The sequence below is a fragment of the Diabrotica undecimpunctata genome, chromosome 7 (assembly GCF_040954645.1).
Source record: "Diabrotica undecimpunctata isolate CICGRU chromosome 7, icDiaUnde3, whole genome shotgun sequence".
NCBI lineage: Eukaryota > Metazoa > Arthropoda > Insecta > Coleoptera > Chrysomelidae > Diabrotica > Diabrotica undecimpunctata.
Window position 1 is genome coordinate 92,247,574 of NC_092809.1, and position 21,312 is coordinate 92,268,885.

At 29.4% G+C, this 21,312-nt stretch overlaps 1 protein-coding gene across 50 annotated transcripts in view; it reads left to right on the plus strand.

The window, feature by feature from the left end:
* Window positions 1–21,312, plus strand: part of LOC140445580 (uncharacterized) — a 538,348-nt gene continuing 517,036 nt past the window's right edge. For 28 of the 50 annotated variants that reach the window (XM_072537720.1, XM_072537719.1, XM_072537725.1 and 25 more), the window contains exons 1-4: window positions 6–171; window positions 313–677; window positions 3,083–3,392; window positions 17,431–17,565. In XM_072537720.1, coding sequence (XP_072393821.1) covers window positions 321–677; window positions 3,083–3,392; window positions 17,431–17,565 — 802 coding nt within the window. In that variant the 5' untranslated portion in view covers window positions 6–171; window positions 313–320. Of the gene's footprint in view, window positions 172–312; window positions 678–3,082; window positions 3,393–17,430; window positions 17,566–19,439; window positions 19,552–21,003; window positions 21,223–21,312 lie in introns of all 50 variants that reach the window. The other 22 variants (XM_072537718.1, XM_072537711.1, XM_072537712.1 and 19 more) reach the window with 6 other exon arrangements.

Sequence of the window (21,312 nt, forward strand, 5' to 3'; positions counted from 1 at the left end):
GTAGCGCCACCAACATCCGGCTACTTCAATCTCTAAAGCCAACTAAAGATATACGTGACGAGGGTGTGTATAACGGGGTATAAAATTATTAAAATACAGATAAAAGTTATAGCTTTTTTCCCGCAAGTGTGTGCAAATAATTTCATAGATAGGAGGAACACTTTTAAAGAGGTATGTTTCGTTTCCGTGTAATATTTTCTTAGATATTTCAGTTTGTTAACCATCTTTACGCCGCCATGATGTGGCGTCGGTCAAGCGGCTTCTTTCCATTTGGCTGTAAACAATATATTTAGAATATCGTATCTATTTCAGAGCCGACCATGTCGTCGGAACAATTCTCATTATGTTGGGACAACTTCCACAAGAATATGAGTTCGGGAATGAACTCATTGTTAGAGAATGAAGACTTAGTGGACGTGACGCTTGCCGTGCAAGGAAAATGTCTAAAGGCCCATAAAATGGTACTTTCTGTTTGTAGCCCTTATTTTAAAGAACTTTTTAAGTCGAATCCCTGTCAACACCCCATAGTATTTATGAAAGACGTTAGTTACGAAGCTTTAAGTGATTTGTTACAATTTATGTACCAAGGGGAAGTTCAAGTTAGCCAAGAAAATTTAACTACCTTCATTAAGACTGCCGAAGCCTTGCAAATAAAAGGACTCACTGGAGATGGAAATGTAAGTAAATTTTTACTACTAATTATTAATGTTTATTGCGGCATTATATTTTGCAAGTTTGTTTTGTTCCTCAATCGATATTTGTGCGCAGGTTACCAAATGCATTTCAAGGTCTTTTGCTATAATATGGATTTTCACATTAATTTAAAATATTTGCATTAATTCATACATCAATTTTAAAATATTTTTATGCCATGTTATTTAGAATTTAGGAAATACGTTTTTACGAATATTAAAAATAGGAAAAATTAATTTTTAAAACGAAAAATTCTTTTATTATTCTTTCTATTGTTAACTTTCTTGGCCCCAAGTAGCGCTACTTGGGTCGGACGATCCCATCAAGTTTTTATTTTGTGTGATATAAGCAATAATAAAATCACGGTTTTCCTAATTTTTTCTGGTCATTTCCTGCATCTATAATAGGTTTACTATGATACCTTTTTGCGATTAACTGTTTCCATCACTTTTATATGGATCAGTATTGAGTAATTCATTATCATGGTTTTGCTTCTTTTGTAATTCTAATCTTTTTTTTTAAATCAATTTATTCAGCTAAGAACTGAACTAAGGAGTAATACTTTTATAAAACTGATGTGTTTTCTATTTGACATGTGTTTGGATTAGTGGATGTGACAAGATTACGTCATAATCTTATCACATACACTCCTATGTCAAATACACGGTTTATTTTCCGCGAAATAAGTATAGTCTACAAGTGTTTCACACATGAACATTCGGAGTAGCAGTATTATTTAAAATCCATCCATCTTATGGCTGTACAGCCCAATTCGAGCCCTGGTCTCCTCCAATAAACCTCTATATTTGTTTTCGTCTAAACTTCATTCACTATACATATTCCCAATTGTCAACAGAAGCACGTGAAAGCCAAACAGAGGGTCGTACTGATGTGTATCATATGATTTTTTTTAAATATTTACTTTTGAAACTATTAGTGTAAGAATTTCTTGAAATTTAATCATTAAATCACAATTAAACTAAACTCTAAAAAATAATACGACCAGTAAATAACTTAACAATAACTATAACATAAATATAACACAATATATTAACTTGAAAATCAACACGATACAATTTAAATTTAAACATGCTGGCAAGTTTGGATCTGTAACATGAGAATCTGTCTGGATTAAGGCAATAAATTATATTTAATAGCCTCTTGACGAATGAGACAGCAAATATCAACACATGCTCATATTTACATATGGGAATTTGCTAAACGAATGAACTTTATAGACATTGTCCCCCATGATCAACTGTGACAAGCAGATTTCTTGCATCATTATTCACATCATCCTCCAATTTCTCAGTTTTCTAATAGGTCCGTTCCCTGTCTGAAGCCTGTTTTCTATCCTAAATTTTTATTTTATTTATGCAATACACAGGATAGCCCCATTAACAGTTTAAATTACAATATACAATATCACAGTTCAGATTCAAAACTTGGAATTACTTATAATATAAAATCAGTATTAAAAAGTTTAAAAAATGAGACTAAAAATCTTACATACTAAAAAAAAAAACAAAAATATAACAAGAACAAAATTCAACAATCCCAATGTACATATCAGACGTTTTTCACATTTTGTCGCAGTGAAGATAGCCTCAAATGGGTTTAACAGAATGAAATATTGGTGTTTGGCAGTGTTGAAATTTATATTACAAGTAATAAGATATTTAAAAACTAATACTTAACAATTACCAAAAAAAGAAAAAGTAAATAGTTTTAAAACGTTTTTAAAAGTAAATAGTAAAATGTCCGTATAATAATAAAGTTAAAAAGACATCTGTTGCAATCTGGCAATTTCTCACAAATTTCTCAATTCAAGTCTATGTTTCCGTTTAAAATATGGCGATCGTTTGCTGACAAACTTCAAAGACGGCAGCTTAGAGTGGGCATTCTGATTGTTATCTATTCTATGCTATTGGTTGGATTATGGTCTTGTGGATTCGTATCCTAGTTCTTTGATCTATTTCTCATAATTTAAATATCAGTCTCATAGCAAAGTATGTTCTATTGGCTAGGATGATTCTTATTTAAAATAATATTTAATGAAACACTTTAAAGTAGTTTCAAAACTATATTGTAACATTCACTAATTAAAAATGATGCAAACTACATATATTATTGTCATTATACATGTAAACTTGGATGAAACTAGTTAGTCTCAATTGAAAACAAATGTAATTTATATATTGCAAGATGCTTAATTCCTTAAGTAATTAAGTAACTATTAAAAAAAGTTGGACATGATGAAACAGTTACTGATTTTCTATGATGTATTTTCTGTGGACGTAATTCTGATCCTCACCATAAATAATTGGAACATAAACCAAACTAATTAATCATTTTATCAGATTCAAATTTAAGATATCTTGATTTTCAGGGCTCAACTGATAATGACGTTGTGGAAGTTCCTGTTGAAAAACGTACTCCACATGTAGAAGATTACAAGCCAGTTTCTCTACCTAGACCAAAGAAACAACAACCCCCTCCTGCTCCAATATCATCCCCTTCTGTGAAGAGACAAAGACTGAGTGCTTCAACTAGTGATACCCAACCCTTACCTCCCCCTGTTACGAAAGTTGAACCCATAGCCCCTCCTCAACCTGTTCCTATTGCAACACCTGAATCTTCACCTCTACATTTTAAGACCGAACCATATGAACAGTCAGTCAGCCTTCTAGATGAGCCAGGTAAGCTTCTACATGATTTTAATAAGTAATATACTTAATAATATATAATACACTTAGATGCAAAAAAAACACAACTGAAAATTTTGGTCAAATTCAAAGTATTTCAATTTTTTTATTTTTAGCCCTATTTTGATTTTTTTAGCACACTTATAAATTTTAATTTGGTATAGTCAGTTTTTTGATAAAATTTTACATTTGACTTATTGTACGGGGTTAATTAAAACATGGTTTTATTATCCTAACTTTGAAACATTCTGTGGAATAATTCCGTTTGCAAATTTTTGTAAAACCTTAATTTTTAGTTGCAACAATGTCTCCTAAGCATTGTGTTTTTTGTTTCATGTCAAAATATGCCTTGGTTCATTTTTTAGAGCCAAATGAATTTGCCACCCACAATTTAGGACTTTTTTAATTATGCTTATTTTGGATTTATTTAGATGGCTATATATAGGTGGCTTTGGTGACTTATCATCATTTTATTTACCTATGATTGATCATGGTTTTTAGTGTCAAAGATTGTGTGAAAGCTCTTGTTCTGGTTGAAGAAGGGTAAAATTATGAATATGTGGCTAGAGTACTAAACACTCATCACTACACCATCCAAAGGGTAGTGGAACATTTATAAGAACTGGAACAAACAAGCGGGAAGTGGCCGGAAGCGCAAAACTACCACTTTAGGTGATTGTTTTATATGAGTCAACACTTTGCGGGATTGTCATTTAACAGCGGTGCAAACAAGAAATCAGCTTCAAGAGGTTCAAGGCAATAATGTAAGTGTATTTACAGTTTGTCGAAGATTACATGAATTTGGTTTGCAAAGTTGCAGACTAGCAACTGGGCGCAAATTACTCCCTCGGCACAGAGTGGCTAGACAACAATTTTCCAGAGAACATTTACATTGGAATTTAGGACAATGGAGTAATGTTCTTTTTACGGATGAGTCGAGATACTGTCTTCACTCATCAGATGAAAGAGAACGAGTATTGCATCGAACTGGAGAAAGATTTGTGGAGTGTCTTTTCAGTCCGGTGTTAGCCATGGAGGGGGTTCGGTGATGGTATGGGCAAGAATATCCCGAGAGGTGCACACTGAATTGGTATTTATTCAGTGTGAGCATTAATATGTATGTATGGTTAATGATGTTGAAGTTGCTAAAAAATTTGCTTACTTTCTGCCATTGAAGAAATATAGAACTTCAAATTTTCCCAAGTGGTTCTCTGCTGATCTTAGAAGACTGACTCTGGAGAAAAAATATGCTCACTATATTTATGTTAATCATCGTACTGATGATAACTATATTAGATTTTCCCACCTAAGAGCTGAATGTAAACAACTGTCTGAAATTTGCTTCAGCAACTATATTAAAGGTATATATACTGGCCTAAGAAATGATCCAAAATCATTTTGGAAGTACATCAATGATGATCGGTCTAGTCATAACCTGCCTAACTCCTTATTTTATCAAGTCCAATCTGCAACAAATGGTCAAGACATAGCTAATTTATTTATGAACTTCTTCCAAACTGTGTATTCACCAAATAACAACTTTTACATACCTATCCATCCATTAAATAGCAAATTAAGTACAAATATTTGTCCTTCTAAGATTACCATCACTGATATTTTTAATGGCATAAACGAGCTGCCAATCAGCTTACTGCTGGTCCAGATGGTGTACCTAATTTTTTATTAAAAAAGTGTGTCTGTACCCTTGTAATACCATTTGTTATAGTGTTTAATAGATCTTTGGAAACCTCTGTGTTACCTTCTTCATGAAAAGAAAGTTATGTTGTTCCTATATTTAAAAATGGTCAGAAAGACAATATTGAAAATTATCGTTGCATTTGTATACAATCTGCAATCCCTAAGCTCTTCGACAGTCTTATAGCAAAGCAACTTTCTTGGTTATGTAAAGGCTTAATATCTCAATCACAACATGGTTTTCATAGCATAAAAACAAATGCAACAAATTTAGTTTGTTATCAATCTGATATATTATATCATATGGAAGGCCGTAAACAGGTAGATGCAATATACACAGATTTTTTCAAAGCATTTGATTGTGTAGATCCACCAAATACTTTTGGGCAAATTAGTTAATGTAGGCTTTCATGGCAGGTTTGTTGAATGGATTAAAAACTCTACATCTGGGAGAAGTCAAAGGGTCAAGATAGGTTGTCATCTATCTGACAGTACCACAGTAACATCTGGAGTTCCTCAAGGAGGCCACACTTCTCCACTTCTTTTTAATATCTTCGTTAACGACATCACTTCCTGTTTCCTAAATAGCAAATGTCTAATGTTGGCAGATGACTTGAAAATTTGGAAAGTTATAGACAGTTTAAAAGATCAAGCCTTGCTACAAGATGACTTAGACTACAAAATTGGTGCAATCAGAACAAACTCCATTTAAATGTAAAAAATGTTGTTTTATAAGTTTTTCTCGTAAAGTCAATAGAATTGGAACAAGCTATACTATTAATAATCAGCCACTGAATTATGTCTCTTCTATTTGGGATTTGGGTGTTATTTTCGATGAGAAGCTTACTTTCTGTGACCACATAAACTCTATTTCGATAAAGGCATCTAAACTTCTTGGTTTCGTTACTAGGAATTGCAAGTATTTCTCCATTATTTCACAAGATTAGTGTACTGTTGCTTAGTTAGAACTATTTTGGAATACTGTTCAGTTATTTGGTCACCCTATTTTCAGAACAATATTGATACCATAGAAAGAGCCAGCATAAATTTTTGAGATACTGTGCTTACTATGTCCACACTACTATTGTAAATCATGATTATTTCCCTATTGAACAACAATTATCTTTACCCTCACTCAAGAACCGTCATGACATGTCAGGAGCTATATTTATATATAAGATCATACATGGATTTATTGATTGTCCAAACCTGTTAAGCCAGATTAACTTTAATGTTCCCCATCAAGCTCTAGGGTACCACAATGTTTTCAAAATTCCTTTCCACAGAACAACCTATGGTATTCACAACCCATTGGAAAGATACATGGGGCTATTAAATTATTGCGATTTTGATATTTTCAATATAACTTTAACTCAGTTAAAAAGATCTCTTGCTTTGTGATATGTATATTTGTTTATTGGGATTGTTGAATTTTGTTCTTGTTATACTTAATATTGATTTTTTATTATAAGTTATTTCAAGTTTTGAATCCTAACTGCGATATTGTATACTTATTGTAATTTAAACTGTTAATGGGGTTATCCCGTGTATTAAATAAATAAATAAAATTTATTGAGGGTTCGTTGACTGCACACCTGTATGTTCAAAAAATTTTAGCGAATCACATAGTACCCTTTTCTCAATATATCGGCAATGATTTTCTGTTAATGCAAGATAATGCGCGACCCCATTCTGCAATGTGTGTCATGCAATATTTAGAGGAAGTTGGTATTAATAAAATGAACTGACCAGCATGTTCGCCACATCTGAACCCAATAGAGCATGTTTGGAATATGTGTGGTAGAAATATTAGAGGTCGCGAAGTCGCACCGGCCTCAATTACCGAACTTCGCTTGGCTCTAGAAGAGGAATGGCAAAACATCCAGCAAGATGATAATCACAAAATCATAGATAGCATGAGGCGATGTGTACAGGCAGTTATAGAGGATAGGGTAGGCTATACGAAGTATTGTTTTATGAGTTTTATTTATTTGTGTACTTGGTTTAAGTTACATTTAAGTTGTTACAAGTTGTTTAAGTTACATTTTGTTATTGTTATCATTGTTCATTAAAACCAAGATCATGTTGCTTTTAATTATTATTTAAATACATTGCTTCCGGGATGTCTATGACATTTCTTCAATATCAGTCACCAAGCCCCCATCGTCATTACAAATTAATACAAAAGATAATAGTAATAGGCAAAGTCATAAATTGTGGGTGGCAGTCATTTCGCTCCTAAAAATGAACTAATCCATATTTTCACATGAAACAAAAAACAATACTTAGGAGACAAGGTTGGAACTGAAAAACAAGGTTTTACAAAAATCCGCTGATGGAATTATTCAACAGGATGTTTCAAAGTTAGGATAAAAAACCACCTTTCAATTAACCCCTTATAATAAGTCAAATACAAAGTTTTATTAAAAAACTCACTGCTAAATTAAAATTTATAAAATCCGTAAATAATTTTCGAAACCAAATTCATTTTAATATCAGATGTCGCTATTTGCGTCTATACGAAGCCATGTTAGAGTTGCTTCCTAAGACAGAAAAAATTTATTTTCACGTTCAGAGCGACTGAATAGCCGTCTCTGAAGAGCCCTAGTAGGGCGAAACACGTAGAAGCGGATACACAGATACACTGTATGTGAAATCAAATCTTAACTGTCTTTTCCTTTTTAAAATTTATAAATTTTTAGTGTGCTAAAAAAATCATCAAAATAGGGATAAAAAAACTGAAATACTTTAAGTTTGACCAAAATTTTCTACCTTGTTTTTTTTGTATCTGAGTGGTACAATGTTATTAACATTCACACAAATAAATAAAATAATCTTTGTTGTATAATGAATAAAATAATAAAATACTATTTGTTATATAAAGATAGTTATGTTGATTTACCTATGGTTTATAACAATTCAGCAAAAAATAACAATTAAATATAGATATCAAAGTACAATTATCCACAAGAAAATATTAAAATTTAAAATCAGTTATAAGTCACACAAATATTCCTCAACAGAATAAAATATTTGTCTATTAACCCTTTCAGAACGGCACCTATTTGCCCTTCCAACGCCACACAGACGGCAGTTTTTAGCGTGCATTGTGGATGGATGGCACATATATTGGTTAGAATAAAAAAATTAACACATGTTTAATAACTGTTTATTGAGTAAAGACATACATATTTTTTAATGTAAGGAATGTTATATATATATATATATATATATATATATATATATATATATATATATATATATATATATATATATATATATATATATATATATATATATATATAGCTTTTATTGAAAAACATTAAAAAAACATTTTTTTTAATTATTTGGTAGAAAATTGCATTTTTTTTAGTTTTCTTTAGTATGGTATGTCTCGAAACATGGAGCTACACACAAACCTACATCACATTCTTTACACATGTATCTCGATACCTTGCGTTTTTTGTCCGTTTCTTTTGTATGTAAACACACAACACATCTGGAGGCAGTTTTTATCCTTTCAGTTGCTGAAACAAATGAAGGAAAATACTTTTCCTTTAATTTGGATATAACCGCTGACATGGATCTGAGATTTTTCACTTGATATTCATATCTGAAATTAAAAAAAGCTATAATGTATGTAAATAATGACTGAAAAACAAAAACTTAGCTTCTAAAAATCTGATGTATAAGACTCAGTTGAAATTTGGCAAGCGTCATTGGCATAGTCTGGTTTGTCAAGAACATAGCGTGGGCATTTAGTACACAGATATCTACTGTGTAAAAAAATATTTTTTTTGTACCATTTTGTGGTCTTCCTCATGCAATCAATGCTACTAATCATCATGTCAGAGCAGTTGACTAACCTCATTTGTTTATTGAACTCAATAACACAATCTGGTTTCCTTACTGGTTCTTTAGTAGTAGGATCAATTTTGTCAAGAACAATCATTTTATTTTCATGCATTGTTGTTATCAACATAACATCTCTTCTGTCTTTCCATTTAAATACCATGCAAATGTCAGAATTTCTCCAATCTACTTCACATTTTTTCAATTTTTCTTGCAAAGAAGGCATGTGAAGCCTTCTTGAATGACAAGATTAGACTGCTATAAAAATTGTCAGTAAACAGTGAGTGGCCTTTGTTTAGATATGGTTTCATAAGCTGAGCCACAACATTTCCTGTGGCACCCAAGCCTTTGATAGTTTCTTCGGTAGAATATTCTTCTTATTCCCAACATAAACAATAAAATCCAGAACAACGTGGCGTTTGGTTTTTATGTATAGTTTAAAAAGGAGTCATCCCTTAAATAATATCATACTCCCAATAAAAATGAGGTTTTCAAAGTAATAGAATTGTGACTGAAATCTTTGTTTTATTTGTGTCAAAACTTCCTTTATTTTATACAAGAGATCTCCAGCTTCTGCATGTTTATTGTTAGAGAAATGCAAATATTTCATAATTTAAGTATCTGTCTCTTGACATTTTTTTGCTAAAAAATGCGGAGTACAAAAGAGGATCTTTTGACCAATTCTCCTTTACTTCAAGCTTTTTGTTTCTAAACATAAGCATAGTCAATCCAAGAAAGGTAAAGAACTCATCTAAATAAAGATTTTTCCATTTTTTATCATTTTTTTGCATAGCATACCTGTTACTTTCATCAATTATATATTTGGCTGTATCCTCGGTAAACATTTTCAAAAAATAATCTATTGCCTTTGGTTCTTCCGTTAAGTTCATCATGTCCTGTACTCTGTTCTGACTATCATCAAATTTATGTAACTTGGGGACGAATTGATTTTTTTTCTCATTGGATTTATGTCACTATAATCTTTTTCAATATTATTTTGATTTTGAGGTAAAAGAAATAAAATTAGACTTACTCACAATCTATTTAATTTTACTACCAAAACAACCGGTTTCGCTTTCTACACTTTGCAAAGCATCTTCAGGTCAAACGGTACAAAGTAAATTAACCGCTGAAATTATAAAAAGCCCATATTAGGGTGCTGTCTTATAAAGATAAAGATCAAAAACGGTATGCCAATATATGTCTCTGTTTATTAATATGCATAAAATTGATTTGGCAGACAAAGTGAAAACCCACAAATTGGTAAGAGATAATCTATTGAATTCTAATAAATTAGAAACAAACAAAATACTACTTACATTCCGGTACCAGAATTTTTAGATAATGATTTGTGATACATAGTTCAAAATATCTTGTAATTGCTGATGATGGGTGATCTTCGGTTAATGTTGTAACTGTCTGACAATTAACGAGGAAGTTTCTTGAGGGGAGAGATGTTAACAAATGAAATATCAGTAAGGTATATGTGATGTTTTATATTATTTAAATCATTACAGTTATTTATATTTATTCAAGAGTTATATTTTAGAAATGTGTTAATTTATTGAAATTTTTTACAGTATGAGGACAGTTATATGACAATGAATGAAATTAGATGTACTATTTTGTGGGTGTGCAATTTCTTTAACTTGTAATTATCAAATTTTTTGATAAAAGGCAATTACTTTAGAGACAAAACAGCACTACATCACTTTTTAGGAGAGAAACTGGTAAAATTGAGTTTTTTGTTGTCTACTAGTATTTTAAGAGGTAAATTTGACAAGCTAATGTAGGTTAAAGTGTGACAGTTCTTCTTGTATTTCTTAGTGTTGTAACTAAAGTTAACTAGTTTTTGAAACAAACAGACCTTACTGAAATAGTAGTTAAACAATTGAAAATTGTAAGCTAATAGTATAATATTGGCATACTTTGTTGGTTGGTTGGTATATGACAGTTGAGTGCCGGATATAGTTAAATAGTATATCAGTTACCGGCAATCATGCTTATATCTGATGCTCAACTGTCATATACCATAGTTACCAACCACATTATTAATTTAATTTAAAATCAGTTAATTTCTGGAATTTTGGAATTTGTTACTATCAACAATTTTATATATTTCTCTTGTTTCCACTTTAATACAATAAAACTAAAATGAAAAGTTTTTAAACATACCATTGCAGATGGCTCATCCACTCTGACAATAAGTTTTTTTCAAAGTTTTTTAAAATTTGTATATTTATTGCATATTTGGATTAATATTCTGTTACCAAATACTCATCCAAAGTTTGTTTTGTAATTCTGATTTTTAAAACTCTAAAATTTTGTTATATAAAAATTATTTCAATTATTTCGATTGTCACATTTAAATTTAAAGTTAAATTTAATTCATTTAGTGATTGTTAAAAGTATGCAATAAGTATACATATTAGCTTACAATTTTCATTTAATTGTTTAACTAATATTTCAGTAAGGTCTGTTTGCTTCAAAAACTAGTTAATTTTAGTCACAACACTAAGAAATAGAAGAAGAACTGTCACACTTTAACCTACATTAGCTTGTCAAATTTACCTCTTAAAATACTAGTAGACAACAAAAAACTCAACTTTACCAGTTCCTCTCCTAAAAAGTGATGTACCAATAAGCCCCCCTTTTTTAAGTTTTATGTCTGTTTTGTCCTTTTAATTGTGTTCTGCATGTCCCTAATTGTCCTTAATTATTTTTAGTTTTATAATTTTGACATATAACATCACAATTTTCTGCCAAAACCAAAATTAATTGCCTTTTATTAAAAAATTTTAAGTCAAAGAAATTGCACACCCACAAAATAGTACATCTAATTTCATTCATTGTCATATAACTGTCCTCATATTGTAAAAATTTCAATAAATTAACACACATTTCTAAAATATATTTCTCTTGAATAAATATAAATAACTTTAATAATTTAAATAATATAAAACATCACTTTCATTTAACAAACAATCACATATACCTTACTCCTATTTCATTTGTTAACATCTCTCCCCTCAAGAAACTTCCTTGTTAATTGTCATACAGTTACAACATTAACCGAAGATCACCCATCATCAGCAATTACAGGATAGTTTGAACTATGTATTACAAATCATTATCTAAAAATTTCTGTACCGGAATGTAAGTAGTATTTTGTTTGTTTCTAATTTATTAATTCAATAGATTATCTCTTACCAATTTGTGGGTTTTAATTTTGTCTGCTAAATCAATTTTATGCATATTAATAAACACAGACATCTAACATTGGCATAATTACTATAACCTTTTTTGATCTTTACCTTTATAAGACAGCACCCTAATATGGACTTTTTATAATTTCAGCGTTTAATTTACTTTGTACCATTTGACCTGAAGATGCTGTGCAAAGTGTAGAAAGCGAAACTGGTCGTTTTGGTAATAAAATTAAATTGATTGTAAGTCTAATTTTATTTCTTTTACCTATTTGAAATGGACTCACACAAGCAACACATCATTATTTTGATCGTTTGCATCTAAGTTGTCACAATTCTCTAAGCTTATATCTTCATCAATTTCTTCTTCAGCACTGCTTTCTTGATCACTTTCTCCAGTTGGCAAATATTCACTCTCTCTATCAGAAAATGGTTCCACTTATCTATCAGAAAACTCAAGTGTGCCCACTATTTTTAGTAAATTAGCCACTTCCTGTTGGGTTAATCCAAACTACAAAGATTAATCATTTGTAGTCTTATTATTAACTGTAATTCTTTTGCTCGAAGACCCGGCGTTCTCGTTGCACAACATTTTAGTTGCAACTGAAACACATGGCGACGTAGCCACCGGATGTTTCAAGTAATCTGTATGCTGCATGCGTATCTTTCTCTCTAGCCGAGTGTCGCATATATCGGTCAGTGACTCATATAAACGACACTCGTCTGTGTGGCCTGAAAGGGTTAAACTCTTTAAAACAGGATTTAAATATATTTTCATCAAAGTATTTAAAAAATGTCGAATTTAATTGAATTTCAAGTGTGGCAGTTTTCCTTCTGTCCGATATATCGGTCAACCCTCCTGAAAGGGTTAAACTCTTTAAAACAGGATGTACATATATTTTCATCAAAGTATTTAAAAAATGTGGAATTTAATTGAATTTCAACTCTAGTAAATTCCTTTCAGATTTAAAGTCCATATTTCTTCTAATTGCAGTAAATGAAGGATGGTGGACCAATTTTATTTATAGCGTGTCCACAAATCGCCCGCCTAAAAGGAGAACCTTTTTATTTTTAGCAAAAAATGTCTTTCTGGCTGAAAAGTTTTATTTGTTATTCAATCACATAAAATCAAAATTCCAAGTTTTGTATGGTGATATGATTCAACTTGTAAATATCTATCTGTATATGTGAGTTTTTGAAATACTATATATCCTATATGTCCATATTCAAATCTGATTCATTTCACTCAATTAAATATTCAACAAAAAACATCTAGATGTATTCATTACATGAAATGGATTAAAAAATAATAAAGAAATGCAATGAGGCATGATCTGTTGAAAGGCAACAAAAAATGAAAAAGTCATGAGGAAAATTATGCATCTACCACTTAGTTATGGATTCAGTAAAGAAAAATCCAAAGTTGAGTACCAAAAAGAGCAGCAGTTGGTTTTAACCAGAGCCACTTACAGAAAATATTCAGGCAAAACCTTTCATCCATTCAAATCGTAATTTATTCACATCTTCCAAGATGATTATCTACTAATCAGAGAAAATTAATGGCTGGTTCTTTCATGACAATATTTTAATCTCTGATGAAGTAATGTTTATGATACACGAAATCATTTCATTCTAAAAGTGTCAATATTGGGCTAATAAAAATCCTTATTACCGGATTCTATGTAATAATCAATTAGCTAAAAAGTTAATGTTTAGTGTGCTATTCTACCAGATCGAGACCATATTTTCTAGAGGTGATATTATTAAATTGGAAGATTATTTGGATTTACTGGACAACTTTTTCATTATGGAATTAGATGATGTTCCATTGGAGCAATGACCTCGAATATATTTTCTGCATGATGTTTGTCACTTTTGACTTGGCTGATAATAGGTTGTGGATGGATGAATATTTTCCTGATAGTTTTCTACCCCGATTAGCTACTTTAACAATTTTGGATTTTTTTTAGAGGGTTATCTAAAACAGAAAGTTTACGAAACAAATTTAAACCATAGTATTGATGACCTGAAACAAGCCAAAATTAATGGCATGAACAAAATCACCCCAGATATGCTGTTTTTTGACTGGTGGTCTATGTTCAATAGTTTTTTTGTTTACTGTTACATTATTTTTTTTATTTTTGTTATTGATTATAATTAACATTTACTGTTGAATAACAAAATTACATGATATCTATTTTTTATTTATTGACATAAATGTCACTCACTAGATTATTAGATTTTCGAACTAGTGCAAGAATTCATAGAGATTTTCACAAAATTGAGTTTAAAATGAAGTGTTTTGAAAATTTTGAATTTAATTTCATTTTATGGGGTTTAGAACAAACAAAACTGTATGAAGAATGAGATTCTTCACTAAAAATAAAAAAGTTTTTCCTCTTGCACATTATCTGTGTAATTAAAATTGCATTTTTTCGCACAAAAAGTTCATTTAATTGTCTCACAAAACTCTGCTCTATAATTAGTAATAATCAGGAATAAATATGTACATTTACAAATTTATCGAGTTGTCTAAAAAAAATTGTGATACTGCCTCTAGAACAAAGATTGGCTGGACCAGTATAGGACATAATCAATAATAACACAAAGCAATTTACAAGTCTTGTCTGAATTAAATTGAATATGCCTAATATGAAATATTTTCTTTTCTCTTTAGTTACACAAAATAACACTAAACCAAGTTTTTGTATTTTAAAATTTAATTTCCGTCCTGCTTACCAAAGCATTTATATTCATTTCTGGTGCTATGAAATATCTGCTAAGGCACTAGTCCTGCAGTACTCATCGAGTGTGCCTCAACATTACTGATGTAATCGGGCTCGAATTTGAATTTAGACACTTGATGATTTCAAAAACATTTTTTTCCTTGTGTTTTTGAGTCTTGAAAATCATCATTTTGCGTTTTTTCACTTTTAAATTATTTATAACTCGAAAGCGATCAACTTTAGAGAAAACTTACAATAGACCTTTTTTTTCCATAATGATCCAAAAAAACATAAAAAGAATTGCCTGGGGTAAAAAAAGTTGTATTAAAAAGTACAATTTGTTTAAACAAATTTATATATATATATATATATATATATATATATATATATATATATATAAAAAATGTGCACTCGTAAGTGAATGGGATATTTTCAGTCAATTTGGAGATTAAAAAAGAAAAGAGTTGTGCTACTTTATCTTTTTATTGAATACGTTTCGCCCACTGTTCAATGGGCATTAAAAATGGGCAATCAAAAACAATTAAGTAAACGATCTTACCTTTAAAAGATCTGTAGCATTAAGATATTAGTATGGTGAAGACACATCAAAAATTAATTTACTAAATAAAACAGCAAAAACACAGAATGCCGGAAGATTCCCAATTTAAGTAATTTTATATTAATTAGTTTTATAATTTAACTTTTAAAAACATTGATGGATTCTAAAATCTATCAAAAAAATGTAATTGTAAATTTTGAAATGTTATATTAACAACGCCAAGGCTAGGGATCTTGACTGTCATGATCATATCATGCAAAATAAAGTATTTGAAAGTTCGAATGTCAGAACTGACAATCAGATGGTGAGATTGAAGGAAAAGTTTTGTAGATGCCAACATTGAACAGTGGGCGAAACATATTCAATAAAAAGATAAAGTAGCACAACTCTTTTCTTTTTTAATCTCCAAATTGACAGAAAATATCCCATTCACTTACGAGTGCACATTTTTTATATTAAATTAAACAGTCATATTCCTTAATATATATATATATATATATATATATATATATATATATATATATATATATATATATATATATATATATATATATATATATATATATATGTGTGTGAAAAGAGTAATTTTAATTTGTGAATTTTAATATATTTTAAAATTAGTTATATTAACTGTTAACAATCCAGTAATTACTAGAGATTTCTTCTAATTTATTGTTTTATAAAAATTTCACTAATAAAGACTTGTTGAAGTTTTGTTCAATGTTGATTCTTGTAACTTTCAAGTCACTATATAAATATTCCTTAGAATATGATTGCATATAGAAATCTGATTATATCATTATGATGTTTACCATCAGGTGCCATTGATATTGTCTTAATAGCATCCACTATTAGCAACAGAAACTTACACATTCTAAAAAGCAATTATCCTTACATTTTTTTTAACATACTAATCTGGTTAATCTTTTTAATTCTAACCATCTTTTATTGGGACATGATGAATCAGACTCTGACATTCCTTGATTGGAAAATGATGTCTTTCTGTGGACGTAATTCTGATCCCAAACTAAAGTATTATCTGTTTAATGTTACATCATACATGCTTCGTAATTATAAAATGTGGAAAAAATACACATTTTTTAAGTATAAGTGTGAGCAATTTTCAAGTATTTTGTATTGTGCTGTATGTATGTGTATGATAGACATCTGGTTTTAAGATAAGCTTAATAGATGAAGATGCTGCGTTTTTCAATATTACAAAAATTTTATTACATTGTTTGTATTAAGGTACTAGTAAATATTGAGGATTTAAAAAAAAAATAGTTCCCTTAACTAGAGGGCGCCTCAATTAACGACTCAAATAAGGTATCCGGTGGCAGATACTAATTCTCAGGATTGACACATCTGAAACAAAAATTCGAATGTGATCGCTTAAAGAAAGTGTCCTTACAAGACAGATGTCCCCCATTTTGTTATCTGATTTTAAATTTCCATTAAAGGTGGCTGATTGTATTGCAAGGGCGCTTTCTTTAAGTAATCCCATTGGAATTTTTTGTTTCTTGTTCTTTGTGTGCCTCTCCTATCGGAGATTGGATATCATTAGGGCGATTCTAATTTTATTTACTGCTGTTTTGAATAATTCGTTAGTGGTACAGCCAAACCACTCTCTTTTTTTGTTTAAGATGTACCAATCCCGAGAAATGTGTCTGCCATTGCACACATTTTCTTTAATGTTAACTTCTAGACATCCTCTAGAAAACGAGCTATTCGTGGAAACTAAAATCAATATTTTTTTTTAACTCAAACATAAAATAATTTAAAAAAATCATATTTGAATCTAATAAAGCTGAGAATTTTTTTTTTAATATTTATTTTTTTAACCTTCTAATCTATACTAGTGCCTTATGATAATATTTTTGTAAGGTGTAGAATCAGTTGTCTACATCATTTTATTTGTATTATATTTCATACATCAATAACATTACATTCTACTAAATTTACAATCTACTAAAGTATAGTTTTACTTGTTACAGGTGATGACACTTTTAACGAAGATACATTGGATGAGACTGTAGGTGACGATAACGAAGATTACTCTATGATGGAAAGTGGTAGTGGAGAAGAACCACAGGCAGGAACTAGTACTGATGGAGCAGGCGAAGGACAAGGTAGGTGGTTTTGTTTTTTTCCAAATATTTCTTTGAAAGTGTAACTAAGGTTTTTTGGGGCAAGTCAACTTCTAAGGATTACACAAAACAAACCACCATGATTTTTTTAAAGTTAGATAGGTATAGCCAAATTACTAATTTTTAAGGGATCTGTAATCCTTGGAATTAATTTCCTTTTATTTTTTTAAACCTTTTTTTAATTCACTCAAATAAATAAATATTAAATTTTCAATAATGGTCATATATTTCCAGGAATGAAAGTTTTTCTTTTATATTTGGTAACCAATGAGTAAATTTGAAGTTTATGTACCAGCTCTGCATTTTAATTGTACTTTTCTTCAGTGTTTGGGGTATATACTTAAAATACTCCTACAATACTGAACTATTATTATTTGTTTTATATAATTATTATTTTGAAGACTTGTTCCAAAAATATTTTGACTAATAAAGATTTATTAATGGTTGCATAAGTTTTTTTTCAATTTATAATGTCGATAAAATAAATTATGAAATGAAAGTGTTAATAACACAATCAAATGTGTCAATTATGTTGTTTTTTCATTGTACTACTCAAACGGAGTAAATCAAATAATAAACAGTAATGATACAGGTGCCAATAATATTTTGATACAAATAGTTGCTTATTTATGTAGCTGCACTTTCTCAAAGATTAAATTTCTATCAGAAACATCAAATATAAAAAATTTTTGTTATTTTTTCAATCATAAAATTTACTTAGTTACACTTTCAAGAAATATATATGAAAAAACTTGAATACTATTATAAATTAATATTGAATTGGAATTCATTTACTCTATTTCAAGTTTTTTCATATGCTTTTTGTGTTTGGTATTTTGAAATTTTGTGTTCATATTTTTATTGCTTTGTAATTTGTTTAATTATTGTTTACAACAGTTGTTGTCAACATACCTTTTTTATATTCACACAAAGTTGATTTCAGTTTTGTGTGTTTAATGAAATTTTGATTTTGTCAATTAACTTTGATTTTAACAGTCACTAACTTCTTTTAGTTTGTGATTTTTTTTACTTTGGTTATTTATATTTTATAAATAACCAGTGATATGTTTGAAAATGATCACTAACTTTTTTTAGTTTGTGACTTTACTGGAATAGATTATTTATGTTTTTAAATAATCTTGTTATCTCTGAAAATTGATTATTTATGTTTTTAAATAATCCTGTTATCCCTGAAGCTGTCTGTGAATAATTATCTTGGCGAGTTATTTGTTTCCATGGACAAATGAGAAATCTCTTATATATGGGTGATCAGTCTGCTTAATATTTATATTTATGAATATTAAGACTTACAAAAACAGTCAATAATTACCAAAAAGATCATATTAATCTTTTTGGCATTTTATTCAGTTTACAGTGCTTACTTTTGATTAAAACATTAATCAAAACCCTATTAGTGATACTGTTCTAAAGTTTCTAAAATGATTGATTTTAGAAAGTAGATTTTAAAAAGTTTTAACAAACCAGTTTGTTTATGCATTCAAATCAATAGAAATATTACCCTACTGTAAGCAGTGACAAGTAGATAACAGTTGTGAGGAAGTTTGAAATAGTGTTCAGATAATTTACATATAATGGGGGATAATTTATTTTTTATAAATTGATCTTGCTGGATTTTTCTTTCAAAAAATATGTTTAAAGGTGACCTTTTTCACTTTTAAATACTATTTACATCAAGAGAATTTGCTTAATTACTTCTTAAGTATATTTCCTTGAAATATATTAAAATCTAGACAATATTACTACAATTAGTCACACAGTACATGTTAATCAATACTTTTGTGTTATGTAATACTGAAGTTTTGATCTCAGTGTTGATTTTTCATTTTATTCAATAGAAATTGCAGAAGAAAGTGTTTCAAGACCATCTAGACGTGTTGGTGTTAAAAACGCAATAGTTATTGATGGTTTCACATACCATCAAAATACAACAAAAAATTCTAAGACTAGGTAAGACTTCCAATTGGTTTGTTATTTACAATCCTGTTTAATTTAACTGAAGAGCTTTAATAGAAACAAGATATTTAGTGTCCTTAACACGAATGGACTACAAATAATTAAGTTCTCATTGGTCTAATTATTTGTTTTATATAGTTAATCAGTTTTACCAGCATAATAAAGTAATTGAAAAATGATACACTTTTATGGAACATTTGACACTTGACTGTAAAAGATGCGATGTTACATATACTTTTAATATTTTCTGATTACTGTGTTAACTTAGGAAATGTTACAAAAATAAGATTCCATAAATAAAAAGCTTTTGAATACTCATTAAATCACTAAAATGCAGACAGTTGTTTGTATTTTAGTTTAATATCAATGATACTACAAACCACTAAATATATGTTACTTTTATATAGTTATCCACAGTTTATTTGTTTGGTTTAAGGATATTAATATGTCCTCTAGACAAATTGTTGTTTTGATCTATTAAGTCATATACTTTAAGTGATTTAATATACTAAAATGACTATTTGTTGCAACATAAATTGTTTTAATATAAATGTAGCATCAACATTTCATGGTTTCTTGGTTGCAGATGGGTATGATTGTTTGAAAGCTGTTTATTTGGGGATTTAAAACTAAATTAAAATCACAACATTTTACTTTTAAAATTCAAATTAATTACAATTTAAAATAAAAGTTAAATAAAAGTAAAAGATAATAAAAAATCCTAGATTATTATTAGTTAAAGAATATTAGAATGCTGGTCTTATATCTTGAGAACAATTTAAGATTTAAGAACGATAGTCTATAGTGTTTTTTTTTAAAGATGTTTCTTGGGGTTATTGACCACTTCACTGACCCAATAGGGGTGTACAACATCCAACACTATTTTAATTTTAAAATAGCATCTATTCTTGAATTACATTTGATTCATGGACATACATTTAAGTTCTTTGAATCACATATGGTTCATTGGACAGTGAAGTTGTTAATATATTAAATAAAAGACTACAACTATTCGTAGTACTTCATTAAGAAAACCTTATATGAGATAGAAAATACAATCGAGAGACTTTGTAAGAATTAAATATTTAAAAAAATTTCTAGAACTAAAGTTAGCAAAAGACATTTAATGGAGTTCTTCATAGTACAGCATTGAAAGTCTCTTTGCAATAAATCACAAATTTTAAAATAAACTCTATGATTAACTTTTTTACATTCCAGATTGGTAGACAATTTGGAAGAATACATGTTTTAATTGTATTTTGACATTTTCCAATCTGGTAGTTAATAATAAAGTTTTTTTTTCAATTTGTAGTCAATTCCCAATTAATGACAATTAAAAAATTCAAAAAGAACTTCCAGTTAAATAAGGGATACCATTAACATCTTAAACAAAAGGCAATTGTCTTAATTTTACATAAAGATTGAAATATACATATCGCTTTACAGATATTTAGTTTGTGCTGAATACAAACGATTAGTATGTAAAGCCAGAGCAGTTATACCAGTCGGTGGTTCTTCTCGGGAGTTTGTTTTACGCAAAGAACACAATCATCCACCACTAATGGGGGAGTCTTCAAAGGGGGAATTTATCAAACAGCTAAAAAGAGCTGTTGTAAATGATCCTTTAAAGACTCCAAGAGATATTTACGAAGATCTGGCAGAAGTGTAAGTATATATTAGGCGATTTTAACATAAGTACGAAGAAAAAATTTGCAAATGTGTTAATTGTAATTGTTTTATATATGATTTTGACAC